Source organism: Vigna angularis, chromosome 7 (genome assembly GCF_016808095.1).
Source record: "Vigna angularis cultivar LongXiaoDou No.4 chromosome 7, ASM1680809v1, whole genome shotgun sequence".
NCBI lineage: Eukaryota > Viridiplantae > Streptophyta > Magnoliopsida > Fabales > Fabaceae > Vigna > Vigna angularis.
Genome location: NC_068976.1, coordinates 20,270,482 through 20,286,694, shown reverse-complemented (window position 1 = coordinate 20,286,694; position 16,213 = coordinate 20,270,482). Strand labels below are relative to the sequence as shown.

The window sequence follows — 16,213 nt, the reverse complement described above, 5'->3', positions numbered from 1 at the left end:
CATATTATCATATTTATGATAATTTTAGAATTAAATAAGCATGAATAAATCACGCGGTAATTAGTTGTTTAACGCTAGGATAAATAAATATGTTTGTTATATCTTGTTAGATAATATATTTATTATTTAAACGAGGATTTGGGTTAGAAAATAACATTTTTTATACTCTCACTTTATTTCAACTTTATTATCATTATTATTGAAACTTATCATTATTTATTATTATTGATTAAAATTAATGTTTATATTAATTCGCATGTAACATATCCTATTACATATTAATATTATATTAAATGAGCACAAAAATTTATGCACATGTAAAGTATGTTATGAGAAACTTGAAAATGATATATATAGCATTGAGACAAAATCGTCTTTCATGACATAAATATTTCATGTGACGAAAACCATTAACAATTATTCTAAACCTAACAATATAACTTTCCTGCAACCTTTTGAGGATAGTTAAAAGGAATCTCTAATCATCTTTCTGGAAGTTAACTTCTCCAAAGTTAATAAATTATTACCATGTTAATTATGTCATCCCATATCTTATTTCAGGATTCGAATACAGGACAAAATAAAGATTGCAAAAGGCTAAATCATATAAAGTAAATACATGTTATAAGATTGATCAGAAGTATCAAAATTGTTATCTCATATTGAGAATAATTATTTTTTTATGAGATATTATTTATTTTAAAATTTATGAATTATGATTTTGTCTTTAAAAAATATTTTGAAAAATAATAAATATTTTAAATATTTTAAATTTCAATTTTTAAATAATATAAAATTATTAGACGTAAATAAATGCTACTTTTCTTTTATTAAAATCTTTTATTTCCGTAAATTACAAAAAAAAGACAATAAAAATAAAGAATAAGAAGATATTATTATTATTACAATAAAAAAAATCCTATTACATGTAAGTAAATTTTTAGCATCAGCAAAATTCATCCACAATTGCAAACTCCTCTGAGTTCACAGATGCAAGAACTACTTTTGAGTGAAGTGGGTTTTGTCTCATTCATTAAATGTGTTTGTCAGCTGCGTAAACTACACTTTGGATTCAAGAGATTCATTACCATACGCATTTCTTAATAATCTCTCTCCAACCATCCCAAAAACAAATAAATAAAGTCTTTCAATCGTTATTGTTTTCGGGTGGATTCAGAATCGCGTCTAAATACTTCTTTATATTTTTCTGTTCATTCTTCGATATCATTTTAGCTTTCTATAAGGTTATTTTCACTTTTCAGTATTTAAACTCAAAACTCTGTAAGTATTTTCAGTTTCTTTATATAAAGTCTAAATATATATATAATATTTAAATTATTATAAGTTTTAATTTTTAAATTATGTGAAATTATTAAATTTAGTAGAAAATATATAAAAGACGACAAAACTCTTCACTTAGTGTGGTATATCGATCCTATCTGACTATCAATACATCCCTACTATTACATGTAGTATATACAAAACTTCACGTAATCCTATAATATCAAACAACATTGTCTGTTACATAATATAACTCTCTTTTGTTAATCAACTTTATTGTTTTGACACAGTGCTGTCACTTTTCGGCCGCCGTATGAATGCTGTGCATGGCTTAGCTTTTAGCAAGAAGATTCTGCTCCAACGGTGGAAATCTTGCAGATTCTTTACATATGATTCCCACTATTAATGAATGTTGATTGGGCTAAGACGCTGAAAATTTTCTGCTCTGTGTTGCTGATGGATATCTACGTACCTTGAATGTGGATTGCCAATTGCTGCATGTGGGCCACCTTTGTCTCCTTCTTCAACACCTCGAACTTCCTCGACCATTTCCTACGCAGCTTTTCTTTTTCCAGAAAAATAACATAAAATCTTTGACAGACCATATGTGTTGTGCTCGACAGAACATAGATTATCCGTGTGCCACTTTTCTTTCTCCTAAAATAGCATTTTAGCTTTTTTTAATTTTATACCTACTTGTATTACTGGTTTATTAGGTTAATTAATGAGCTAGTAGTGCTATGCTGCCTTCCTTTCATCCCTTTTTCACCATATTATAAACCTCATTCTCAAAAAACATTATCTTTATTTATATTTTTTAAATTAATCTTATTATTATTCTATTTATCATATTCTTTAATCATGTGTCTTTAGATTGACATTATGTTGAAGAAAAAACAAAAATGTTTGTGTGTCACTAGTGTCGTGTGTGTATCATACTTCTTTCACAAATTCCTAACATTTGTGTTCTTGTGTTGAAAACTTTGACATTTTTGTCTGTTTCCTTATAATGATAGCCAGTCTTTATCTATTAGCCAACCAATCAAAGGGAATGTAATGTATCTACTCATTTCCAATTTCTAAGCATCTTGTTGTGTTGCTTATTTAGTTATTTTAAAACGTTTTTTCAGTTTTGATTTGAAAAAATAATAATTTATTTGTTGAAAGTTACACAATGAATTTATAGTATATAATTAAGTTTAAATTTTATTTTATAAATTAGTTTTATTATATTAAATTAGATTTTTTTTTTAATATGGCCCGAATCAGATCTTATTTTATTGAAATTTATTTTTTATTAGATTTATTGTTGAATTTGTTTGTTAGATAGTTATCTAACCATATTATCTTACACGTCAGTTACCTAAAATTGAGTTAATTTTCTATCACATATCTATAATTCTTAATGCTTCATTATTGATGGCTAATAATGAAATGTCATAATGGAGAAGAAAACGAATAGTACTTGTTAATGTAATGAAAATTAAAATATTGATTCCTTTAGCAAAGTAGTATAGTTTGTTTTTCAATTTACTAAATTAGTATTCTTTAAGTGAATATATTGATTTATTTGGATTATGTGCATCAAATTCAAACAATTTTCACACACAATGAAAATTTAGGACCTTGTTAAATTCTAAAAGCACACTTAAGAAAAATAAAAGAATATAAAATAAATGTTTTGCAGGTAGTATTTTTCACGCAAAAATCAATAAAATAAATTATCAACTTTCTTATAGGGATGTAGTTAATAATAAAAATTTGATTTGATTTTTTTCAATACAATAACGAAGAATCATATTCTTGGTATGGACTTTATAATAATTACTAATTATAATATTAATTTTTAAAATATATTTATTGTTATGCAAGTTCATGTATCTGGGAAATAATTATAATTAATAAATGTAATGTGCAATAGTACGGTCTTCTGTATAAGTTAATCATTATTCATTAATTTTAATTAATACACAAGATTAAATATGTTGAGTGAATTTACTTCATTTATTATTTCATTTAATTAGCATAGTACTTGACTTTTTTGTAAGATCTTTATTTAATATGGAACTTCAACACTCCAAGACATTAGTTACAATACTTTTTTTTTTCATATAAAAAACCACCTTCTTGAGTTTTTGAAATACTTTTTTGCATATTTCAAACTTCCATATTATATGCAAGACATTTTTTATTTCCATAATAAACTCATTTTATACTCTTAATTTTTTCTCTATTTTATTTTGTAAAAAATGATAATAACTTTATTAGTAACAAGAATTAGTTTTTATACATGAAAGAGCTTTTACACAGTTTGTATCTCATTGACGGAATTTTGAACAATAAAGTAAGTTTGTAATTAAAAAAAATAAAAGTATTTCTGTTATTTGCTCTATTTATTAATATGAAATTTCATTCATTTACTCTATTATTAATTTGAAACTTCATTATTTTTGGAAAAAACATAATAATTAATTTATACAAAAATTAATCTTATTATAATAATGAATTACATTTAATATTAATATAATATGCTTATGAATTTAATTTATTTCTATATAACAATAAATCATGAATTATTACGAAACTCTAGATTTTAGAGATTCCATATATATTACTTACTAGGAAAATCTAGAGAAAAATTCGGCAAAAAAAAATACGGAAAGAGGTTAAAAATAATCACAGAAAGAGATTAAAAATGCTCAGCTAGAATAAATTTACTCAAATGTTCAATAATGTTTCAGGCTTTCAGTCTTTTTAATAGACAAAAAAATATAAAAGTATAAATTAATCATTAATTTTAACATATATTTTACATTAATAGAATTTTAAAAAATAAATAAATAAAATAGTTAATGGTGTGAGGTTGTAGAGTTAAATACTGGACAGCCATCATTTTGTGGACAACACTGTCTTATTCTTTCCCTTCAGATTTTGGTGCTGCAGTGTTCTTCACTTTCTCTGTGTGCTGCTTTCATTACACTTCAACTCTACAAATACATATTCAGGTAACCCAAACCTTTTGGATTTTCACTCACCATCACATATATGTCAAATTCAACTTCTCTTGCTATCACAATTCAACCTCACTCCACTGTTATCAACTCAACTTTTTGTTTTCTTTGGCATATTTCAGGAACCCCCTTTAGAATCTTCATAAAGTTGAATTATTTCAAGCTTCTGATTCCTGGACAACAGAATAAGGTTGTTCTAATTTTTCCTCAGTAAAAAATATCACATATCTCACTGTATAATCACCTCCTGTGATTTATTTATTCCTGCACTTTTGCTTCTTGCTTTCTCCCTACAACTTCCAATTTTTCTCTTCTGTTTTATGCTTGAATTGCTGAAATGAAAATTCTTGTTCAACCATTTGAAACAAGTTTCTTCAGATTTGTGTTATGCAGGAAGTGGTTGATTGATAATGGGAGATAAATATAGTCCAGGCAGGAAGCACAGTGGGATATGGAATTCGTTGAGAGATGGAGATTTTGATGAAGAAGAAATTTGGGATGTTATCAAGAACAGAAGTGATTATGGTTCTTCTGGGGTTCGCATGTTCAAAGAGAAGGATCAGTCCTCTGCTGTTCCTGTTCCTGCTAGGCCCAGTGCAGCCAGAATGGTGCCAAGATCTAGCAATAGCAGTAACAATAGCAGTGGTAATTCCTCCAATGAAGCCAAGGTTCTTCAGCAATCAGCACCTGTCAAAATTCCTGACTGGTCAAAAATTTATACGAGTAACCCCGCCAAGAATAGTACTTCAAGGTTTGATGCTGATTATGATGGTGAGGATGATGGTGCTGGTAACTATGGTGGGGATAGTGATGAGGATGGAGAGGAAAATGATGAGGCTGATTCAAAGCTTCCTCCACATGAGTTTATTGCCAGAAGGCTTGCAAGGAGTCAGATATCCTCCTTTTCTGTTCTAGAAGGTGCTGGGAGAACCCTCAAAGGTAGGGATCTTAGCAAAGTGAGGAATGCTGTTCTCTCAAAAACTGGTTTCCTTGAATCACTTTAAAGGGTCTTCTTCAGTGGTGATGTAGTAGTATTAGTTCTTTCACATTTTGGATGTATAGTGAGTTTGTAGCTGGTGGTTACTTAGCAATGGAGATATTGGTTCATGCTGCTTGGGGTATAAGAGCATTTTTTAGCCATGAAAACTGTGAATCAAATATGCTGTGGCAAACATAACTGATTTCAATTTCCTGTTGTACCAAATTGATGGGATCTTTGTGTTTTTGAGCATCCATAAAAACACAAAGGTGGATGTGAATCATAATTTTAAAGCCATTCATCATTTTGAAGGATAAAAGTGTTTTTCTGTTCTTCATTGATTGTGATTTTCTGTGACTCTTTTTTTGTTTTCTTTATCTTTGTCTTCCCTGTGCACAAGTCCATCTCTCCCAGCCTAGGCCTACTTCCCTCCTCCTCTATTACTACTCTATAATGAATAAAGATTCTGTGAGGTGTATCCTCCATTGGATGAGGAGAGAGATAAGAAGAGATGGAAGATAAAATAAGAAATTTGATGTGATGAGTGAAAAAGATAGAAACAAAGAAAAAGGAGGAGTTGTGAGAAACCAGAAAGTGTATAAAATTATTGCTCTCTTAATCATTGATGAGTGAATGGTTTTTTTTTTAATACTATTTCCCCCATCTGAATGCTATTGCATTAAGGGAAATCAAAGTCCATTGAAATATTGAATAAACTAATATCACTGATCTAGCTTCCAAGAAGATGTAACATATATTAAACTCTGCAGTTTTCCAGTCCAAAAATAAAACAAGTGTGCTTTGAAATTTCACTAAAAAGTTTCGAATATATATAAACTATTCATTGGTCTAAAGCTGAATGAGTTTAGAATTTGAAATAAATGTGGTATGAACTCAAGTACTTGTTTGTTTGTTCAGTTAAGAAGTGACAAGCATTTACAAATCTGTAAAATAACGTGACTTATATTACCAGAACTCTGAAAGAAGGGATCTAAATTATTAAACCAGTGTGTCATTGGAAATTGACAGAGACATTCACCAACTTCGAGTCATCTAATAATTATAGAGTAGATCAATGTATAGTATGTAATGACGTGTGACAATATGGGAAAAGAAGAGAAAACAGAAACACCCAGTATGTAGCAGTCCCTATCAGTTTTCACCTTTGATCACCATAACATTAATTTAATACAAGCTACTATAGAGTATGCATTTTGTAGCTTGTTTCAATTTTAAACCACTTTTATATTCTCCCCAATCATTTTCTTACCTCTGTTGTCTGTTTCGAATTTCGACTTTCATCACCTTGATTCCATGCTAAAAAGAATTACTGAATGCAAAACTGATTAAGACCCTTTATGTTTTTAAGTTAGAAACACATGAAGAGAGAATTAAATTATCTACTGTGCAATATCATAGTGCCATTATAGTATCATCTAGGTAACTCTTGGTGATGCTGTTATAGCACAGTCAAGGTATATGCAGTGTTTTATAAGTTAGACACAATATATGAAATTCAATGAATGATAGAAACAAAAATATAGAGCATTGCAAAGCATTCTTCTGTTATGCAACCTCTTGAGAAATGAGTTCTGGTATGAAAATTAAAAGAGCTTTTATAACTGTCAATGATCAATGGTTGGATTAAGAGTGTTGTTTTGTTGCTTTCCAAATATACCAAAAAATTTAGGATTACAGAGTTTGGTTGGTTAATCCTTATAGATGGTAAGGGAGCATTGCATTTGATTGTGTCCCATTTTCCCAACCAAAATGTTAGGTGCAGAGTTAGAGTAATAGACTATGGTAACCTGGCATTTGTCTCTTGCTCCACATGGGAAAACCAGCTTCTTAATGAAAATGTTTCCTATGACAAAAATAGCATGATGCCAGACCCTCCACAGAAAATGTCTAATCTTATACGGGACATTTTCTTTCCAAATAACCCTCCACATTCCCTCTCGGGTGCCATATGAAGAGGATCACATTCACCTTCTCACTTCACATGATATTTTTTAAGTAACATAAACTTATTAACTATTTTTTGGATTCAAATTATAAAGTAATTTTGGTTTTTCTTCTTTGATCGTAAACTTATGAAATGCATTCAACGCTGTCTATCATTTGTTACATAAAAACACAACAAACTACTTTCATATATTTCAGCCATTATAAACGTATTAATTGTTGAGTCTATTAAGGATGATCCAATCATATAAGACATTAACAACACTTTTTACCTTAAACATATAAATGGAACCTAACCATACATGCCCTCCAATAATATATTTCAAATCGTCACACTAACAATCCACCCTTCGCCCCCAAAAGGTGATTTTAATAAATATCCAAATATAATACTTGAACTAAAGGTCAAATTAGTTATTTTTCTTACATCGAGCTCATGTATCATATATATATATATATATATATATATATATATATATATATATATATATATATACTTCCAAAATAAAGAGTCTTAAATATTAGAAGAAAAGCACCTATACTTAACAAGATTAAGTGAATACCTAAAATTGCAGTCATTTTATTTTTATCTTTTCATACATAATTGAAGTAAGAAAATGGATTAATGGATCCTTAACCTTATATATTGCTTTAGTTTTTCATTTTTATGCAATTGAAACGTAGACTGACATTCCCAATATTAATATTCATCCATAGATAATAATAGCTTACCTTGAAGAATTCTATGCAAAACCTTGTTGGACCTACGTCAATAATGGATTTGGTTCTCTAAAAAGGCACCAAGCCTACTTTGCTAGATGAGTGGTGTGTATCTATACAAAATCCTGAATCGTACCCCTCCCATTTTTCACTAAAGGACAAGACTTTCCAACTATGCTGGTGGAATCATTTTTTTCCTACTACCCTTATTCCTCAACCTCAAAGAAATTTAGAAAGGTGTAAAAGGGCTTAGGAAAATTGGCTTTGCATAAGATGGAATCACTTTCAAAGACAAAGGAGTTCCCTTTTTCTGCTTAAGCCTTCAAGTTTAGCTTGTAAATTGTCCTTGCTCTACTAATATGGAGCCAAACTTCTAGTCCAAAGATACTAATAATATGTATATCTCTCTCTTTTAGTAGCATTAGACAGATGAATAATAAGCATACGATACATTGTCTATCCATCCTTAAAATAAAATTAAAAAATTAAGAAAAAAATGAAATGTCTAAAATTTTTCAAAAACAAAAAATTATGCTAAGCAGATCTCCAAATATTGAAAGTTATGCAAGTTGAGAGAGGGGATCTGAAACAAGAATGATGTAGAAGGATAACACCAAAAATTCAACAGAAAATCTAAATTTAAATGAAACGCAAGTTGTGTTTTGTGTTATATTTTTACTAAACCTTCAAATTAAATAAGTTTTTAATATATTTTAAAACATAAAAATTCATCTGTATATTTTAAAAGTTTAATATAAAAACAACACCAAAATTAATATAAAATTCCATCAGAAAATGAATCGAACTTCGTTTATTGGAGTTTGATAAGTGGGCCTTTCTTCTGGCCCATTTGCTAGGAGAGCTTTCTCAATGAAAGTTCACCAAACACTTCATGTGCCATCGTCACATTTATCTTGAAATTAAATATATACTAAACTTATATTCTTATTTCATTTAATTTACTTTTAAAATAAAAAGTGAATTACTTAATATTTATTGAAATTTATCCCCCTTTAAATCACTTTCAGCTCACTTTAAAGTGTTTGAAACAACTTTTTCACGGAAGAGGTTTCCCTTGATATTCCAAACTTGCTTACAAATGTTTCCGATATTCTTCCTAGCAACTAAATCTTAAAAGTAAAATAAAAATATTATTTTAGTTATTGAAGTAAGCTTATAATAAAAAAAAAATTTAAAAAATCGTAATCTTTTTAAAGTTTCTTAATTTTTTTTCCATTGAAAAAAAAATGAGTAGAATTTTTTTTTTTCACGAAAGAACTCATGCTATTATTAATCAGCATGCGAGTGATGAAGGAACATTTGCATTTGAGTTGTTTATGGTACTTCTCTCCTGTTAAGCTATGACAGACCTAACAGTGAAAATGGATAACGCATGACAAAAAAAACAAAAAAAAAAACTAACTAGTATCTATATGTGTAGCCCATTTTTAGTATTGATATCATGAGATTTTATTAAAAAAAAAATAGGTTTAATGTTTCCATAGATTTCTCTTTCTGTTCAGAATTTCAATAAGGTTTCTTAGTTATTCGGTGTTTCAATTGCATTCTTATTTTTGAAAAAATAAAATAAATAGAGGTTTACCATCAAATTGGACAAATACCGTTTAAAAGACTCTTACGTGGCATGCTGATAGTATTTTCGCCAGAGCTAAACCTTCTCGCCTGGACGAGATATGCAGAAAACTGAAACACAAGTTTTGCTGATATATTCATTTTGTTAAGATGCAATAGATGATGTTAAAGTGAGTTTGTGAATGAAAACTCAAATAACAATGGATTTGACTATCTTGAATGAATGAAGTTGTGTTATATTGATTCTACTGTTTGGCTCTCTTGAAAGCTGTTTCAGGGTCGAATTTTATCAAAGTATACTCTGTTGTGTAATCTATAAAAATGAGCTACCTTACCTCAATACCAACAATGATGTTGATGGTATATCAAAAAGTAGGAATCCTAATAAAAAAAGGGATCATATTCTTGTGAAAGCAAAACCATTTTTCTTTCTATGATAAAGTATCAGTGTTTTATCTCTACATACATCGCGTCCTATAATTTGAGGAAAGAAAGCATTGTGTTGGAAAGAAAGTGGTTATGAATCAGTCCTTCCTTTTCTGAGTTTTAATATAAGGTCGTGTGGTCTCGCTTAAGCTAAAACTTTTCGCTTAAGCTAGATTGACGAGACAACATTTTTAAAAGGATTCGTCCAGGCGACCCAAGTTTTGCCTAGGCGAAAAAGCTCCAATGGTTCAACCTTAGTTGCAGGACATTATCGCCCAGGCGAGCAAAGTTTCACGTAAGCGAAAATGTTCCAATGGGCACCCCAAGTTTTAGCCTAAATCTCGTTCAGGCAACTTAGTTTCAGCTTAAGCGAAAATGTTTCAGTGCATATCTCGTCCAGACGAGAAGGTTTAACTTAGGCGAAAATACTGTCAGCATGCAACGTAAGGCTTCTTAAACAACGTTAGTCCGATTTGACAGCAAGCCTTTATTTGTTTCAATTTTTCAAAAATAAGGATCCAATTGAGACACCAAATAACTAAAGAACTTATTTGAGATTCTGGACGGAAAAAATGGACCTACCGAAATATTAAATCGAAAAAATATTTATTGCCTGAAAACATAACATGCTAATTAAATATTAGAAAACAACACTCATGATTATGGTCTATCTCGTAATCAATATTTCTCTATCATTATCAATGATATCTAAAAATATTTTTCTTCAACTTTTTTTTAGTGTAATGAAAGTTAAATGTATGAAATTTTACAATATATATATATATATATTCAAATTTTGACTTTGTCTTTCAAGTATATTCTTGTCAAGTGCTTGTTAAATCAATGAGTTTTCTGATTTTGATTTTGTCCAACAAATATATTATTGTCCAATGACCACCAAATCAGTAATTCTTTAACTTTGACTTTCGTGCAACGAGTATATTTTCATTTTGCAAGTTCAATCCAACAACCAATATAAATGTCCAATTCAATTATTCAAACAACATCATCTATAATACTAATCAAACAAAACCCTCAATTTCATCATGTAATTCAAGTAAACAAAATTATAATCATAACTTCAATTCCATTCACCAATTGTTATTCACACAACTCAATCATACACGCAAAACACTATTCAAACATACAATTAGTAATTACAATATATCAATCACATGAAAATTATGCAATTAGCTTTCCTTACCTGAGAGATTGACTAAATTGATCAAAAACTCTTAAAACATCTTCAAATACAAAAAAAAAGCTATGTTGTGTTTTTCTTATAGAAACAACACAAACACGATCAAAACACACAATTAGATCCACTAATAAGCAAACTAGCAAATAAAATGTAAACACTATATGCAAGCTAGAAAGGATGACATGTAAAGAACACAAAAAAAGGTAGAAAATCAACTTATTTTATTGAAAAATTTGATCAAACAAAAGTGAAAAGTTCGTTGTGATGATTACTTTAATTATTTTCGATCTTCAATCAAATGAACGGACGATAAAAGAACTTATAAAAAGATAAATATAGCTTTAGAGAAAAGATTTTTAAAATATAGTGTATTTTAAAATAATAAACATTTTTAATAAAAATTCTATTTATATTTTAAACTTTTAATATTAAAATATTTAAATCACATTATTTTAAACACACTACCAATTCAAAAACATAATTTTCTGGAATCTTACGTATATAACAATTATCTTGAATAGAATATGTAATGATATAAGCAAATATAAATGTATGAAATATATATATATATATAAAGAGGAGAATAATATTAACATATAACTAATTTTATAATTATTCGAACTCTACTGTAGTCTAAATCCATAGTATTATTGACCGAGTACGTATTAATAGAAAGTTAATCGCATAATAAAAGAGTTTACTAAACACGTCAAAAATCAAATACTCACTTAATCAACTAAGAAAACTCGCTAAAACTGGATTTATTCATATTATACTAAAAATAAAACAAAATAAGTCCTGTGACTGTAAATAGACTATTTACCCTTTTTTCTATCATTCCTTTCTCAAAACTAATGAATGAACTAGTATTTTAAAGGGCTAAAATATTCTACTAATTTAATTCTATTTAAAACTTGTTTCAGACAGAAGCTTGGTATTGAAATATGTATAGACAAACTAAAAAAGTGATGATGAGAACACGAACGTTGTTGCTGTTATCGGATGATGTTCCATAGCTAGTAGAAATTAAGAAAAGTTGAGATCATTCGAAGATCTGTGTCCTTGAAAAACTGCAATTCATTGAGTGCGAGATTTCTTTGTTCTTCAACATCATGGTTGCGGAAACCCCTCTGCGCCATTCCCCTCATCATGCCCACATGAAACCCAAACCTTCTCAGCCTCTCAATCTCCTCCTCACTCCCACCTCCGACCACCGCACCACAGGCGGCGCCGCATGCGTGCAACCCACCCTCCCCTTTCTCCACCACGCGCTTCATGTTTTCCTCCTCCAACGTTTTCTTCATGTGCTGCGAATCTATCAGCCCTCCCGAACCCACCGCACGTGATATCTCGATTATCACACGCATCACCCGCTCCGGGCTTGCACTGCCCGGCCCGTCGCCGCTCGCCAACAACTCAAACCCAAGCGGAACAATCCCGTCCCCGGTCAGCAGCGCTATGTTGGACCCCTCCCTAACACCAAGCTCCTCGTGCACGTGTGCATTAGCCAGGTTCAGTAACAGGGCCGCAGCAGCGTCCATGGCCTGGTCGCGCTGCCCGCCCACGAGCTCGCAGGCTGCGAGACATAGGGCGGGGACGGTGGTCCGGGGGGCGTCGAAGATGAGGCGGCGCATGGGCTCGAAAACCTCGAGCGGCTCTTTGATGGGAATGGCTTGTTTTAGGTGGGCTTCAATGTCGGCCTGCAAGGAGGCCCAGTGAGGGTGGGGTGTGGGTAGTGTGAAGGGCGTGGGCTTGACGGGCAAGGGGGAACGGGCCTGGGCTCGGAAGCGAACCCTGAAGGTGGCGTTGGCGTTGAGGAAGATTGTTCCAGGCATTGTAAAACGAAGAAGAATAGTTATGTGTGTGGCATGTACAAGTTGATCAGAGTGCGTATTTATGGATGAAATAGACTGTTCATCGTTTCAACTTTTACGGCACTCGCTTTTTATGACATTTTGACGTACATAATTATTTTACATTCATTTATACTATTTTTTTTTAAAAAACTATAAAAATTTAATCTTTTAACACCATTTTATCTTTATTAAATGTGTCAAATGAATTTTTGTCGATTTAAGTGTGCTAACTTTTTCATGTCATTAAAGCTAGTTTAATTGTAGTTGCCTTTTAGTCAGGCTAAACTTACATTATACTTACTTTCATATTATTCTTAAACCTTAGATTTTTTTTCTCTTTCTCAGTTCACAAGTTTTAGTAAAAAAATTGATAAAATATTTTGGAGTGTAGAATGACATTACCCATTAATGTTGTGTTTGATGAGATATAATAAGATAAGAAGTTAAAGTAAAAATTGGATGAAATTATGAACTGCCGTCACATCCTAAATCGAAATTAGAAATTTTAGTCACAGCCACACACGTGAAGTTGGTTGAGTGCGTTATCGTAAAAGGGAACCGCACTGGATTGAAGGGTCCCGATTTTGTCCGTAGCGAATCATACACACCAATTATCGAGGGTTTAAGTGTCATTCAAGTCCTACATATTTTATCGTATTTAGAACGTGTTTCGCGAGTTTCAACTGTGATTATTGTCACAGATTCAACTCTTACTAATTCCAAATTAGTGCCTTTAAACCGCAGACAAACAAGTTACCTTGTTAAATGTATTAGCTTCTATATTACATTCCAACAAGAACCAAATAGAAATTCGTGTGAAAAAACATAACTTGTGCTTTTGAAAATAATTCAAAATAATAAATTATAAGATAGACTTGTTTATAAAAAAATAATCTATAAATATAAATATATTGTTTTAAAATTTTGGATTGAAGTAATCAAATTTTTTATGTGTGGATTGAAATTATTTTTATTAATGTCGTGTCTTCTCAACAATTCTATTTTGAAAATTTATTAGAATATAAAGTCAAAAGTTCATCTTGGTAGTTAACTCAAACAAATTTCTATATAAAATATTTTTCTAAAACAAAAACTCAAATAAATATGTCCGGTTTAAAGAATAATAATATTCATGGATAGCTAAAAAAAATTGTTAATATAAAAAGACTCATGATAGAGAAATTGTTAAGAATTCAGAAAATAAAAAATAAAAACAATTAAACACTACATAAAAAATTATAAATTTATTATTTTAAATTTTTGTATTGAATAATGTTAATGTATGAGTTTAACTGATCTCTTATTAATATTATTAATATTATAGGCTTATAATGTTCTTTCAGAACATGATGTTTTATTTATGATAATTTTTTCTGTACTATTATTCTATTACGTCTTCAAAATACATTAATCAATACTGTGTATCATGTTTTTAAATATATTAAAAATAATTTTAATATATCAACATTAATATATTTTAAATAGGATAAGAAAAAAACTCTAAAGGAAAATCTAGACCCTTTGAAATTCCCATCACACGTAACCTCAATTAAAAGTTCTTCTGTAATCTTTCAAAAAAAAAAAAATAACTATATAATTATCTCCACGCAGTTTCATCTAATATTAGTAAATATAGAAGTCACGCCGCCAATAATATATTCATTAAAATGTTCAACACGAAAAAAGTAAAAGTAAAATATATTCATTAAAATGTTCAACACGAAATAAAAACAGGCACGCTTTTCCACGGTGGATAGAGTGGACACATAACTTGTTTTATTAGAGTTACGACAAAGGCACAGTACGTTCAGCGGAAGTAGGAATGACAATTTTATCTGCAAGCACAAGTATTCGCGGGTAAAATTCGTGGCGAGTAGTAACCATTTGTGAATATTTACTATCCGCTGCTTTTAAACGGGTAGGATATGGATAGTATACTACCTGCCCCGCGGGTATCCGTTACCCGTAAAAAATTAAAAAATAAATAATTTATATATTCTTTAATTAAATTTAACTAAAAATAAAATAAAATAATATTTTATTAGTTTAAATTTTATCAAAACTAAATTTTAATTTATATTTAATTTAATTTATATTTAATTTAATTTATATTATATATATATATTTGTATTTTTATTTAAATTTTATTTTTAAAATATATTAAATATTTTTTTACGGATATCCGCGGGTACCCGCGGGTATTAAAATACCCGCGAGTATTTTTTAAACGGGTATCCGACGGGTAGCGAGTCAGGTAGCGGGTACGATTTTATCCGGCGGGTAGACACTACCCGTACCTGACCCGACCCGTTGTCATCCCTAAATGGAAGGTATCAATCGCACGGACATTATATATTTTTAGTATAATCTAATATATGAGTTTAAACTTATATATCATCATTAAAAATATTTTAAAAAATATCATTTTTAAATATAATTTTAATAATTATTACAAAAAAATCTTAATTCTATAAATTTAATATTAATTGTTTCGGTTGTAGAATTGAATAATTTTACAAAACATTCATTTATATGTTTCATTGTTAGGTTTAGATTTATTTTGAACTCTTTTTAGTTAAAATTAATTTTACAGACGAAGAATAATGAAATGAAATTGCAAGGAACGGGACATATAAAACGAGAAAAAGTGAAAGGAACATAAGAGAGGAGTGGGTAGGACACAGAGCTGAGAGGGAGATTTCGCAGAGAAAATGAATATGATTTTCAATTTGTTTTTGAAATTTGAAACTTTACGCAAATATTTCAATAAAATACTATAACAATTTCAATCATTTTTAAACATATAAATTAAATAAAAGAAAACTTAATTTAATCATGTGATTATAATGCTGAGAATTTAATCATAAAAAAACTTCAACTCTCGCATATGCATGTCATGAATTTAGTATATATATTTCAAGAATCTATTTTTGGGTTTCAAAATCAGATACATTATTTTTCCACACGTGAATGTTAAAAGAAATGTTGATGGAGTAATTGAAGAAAACATAATTGATACTACAACTCATAAGAAATAATTGAAGAAGTGGATGAATAATTGCTCAGATAATTACACACATTCTGTGAAAGTGGGACCTAAGTTTTCCTTAATAAGTTAAGTTCATGGTTGTTATTGTATGTATTCCATAAACGAGTCTTAATCAACGGCTTAAGTGGTAAT

General features: G+C 29.7%; 2 protein-coding genes across 3 annotated transcripts; one reads left to right on the top strand and one right to left on the bottom strand.

Annotated features, from left to right (window-relative positions):
• Positions 1–4,153: 4,153 nt before the first annotated feature.
• LOC108337480 (uncharacterized) lies at positions 4,154–5,590 on the top strand. Of its 2 annotated transcripts, none has more exons than XM_017574012.2 (3): positions 4,154–4,286; positions 4,415–4,482; positions 4,671–5,590. In XM_017574012.2, exon 3 carries the CDS (start codon positions 4,703–4,705, stop codon positions 5,294–5,296), a length of 594 nt encoding a protein of 197 aa, XP_017429501.1. In that variant the 5' UTR covers positions 4,154–4,286; positions 4,415–4,482; positions 4,671–4,702; the 3' UTR covers positions 5,297–5,590. The 2 variants fall into 2 exon arrangements, with proteins under 2 accessions (XP_017429501.1, XP_017429502.1); XM_017574013.2 differs by having other exon boundaries at positions 4,188–4,286; positions 4,686–5,590.
• Positions 5,591–11,913: 6,323 nt separating this feature from the next.
• On the bottom strand, positions 11,914–13,045 carry LOC108337681 (heterodimeric geranylgeranyl pyrophosphate synthase small subunit, chloroplastic). Its single transcript, XM_017574255.2, has one exon. It carries the CDS (start codon positions 13,009–13,011, stop codon positions 12,193–12,195), a length of 819 nt encoding a protein of 272 aa, XP_017429744.1. The 5' UTR covers positions 13,012–13,045; the 3' UTR covers positions 11,914–12,192.
• Positions 13,046–16,213: the final 3,168 nt, after the last annotated feature.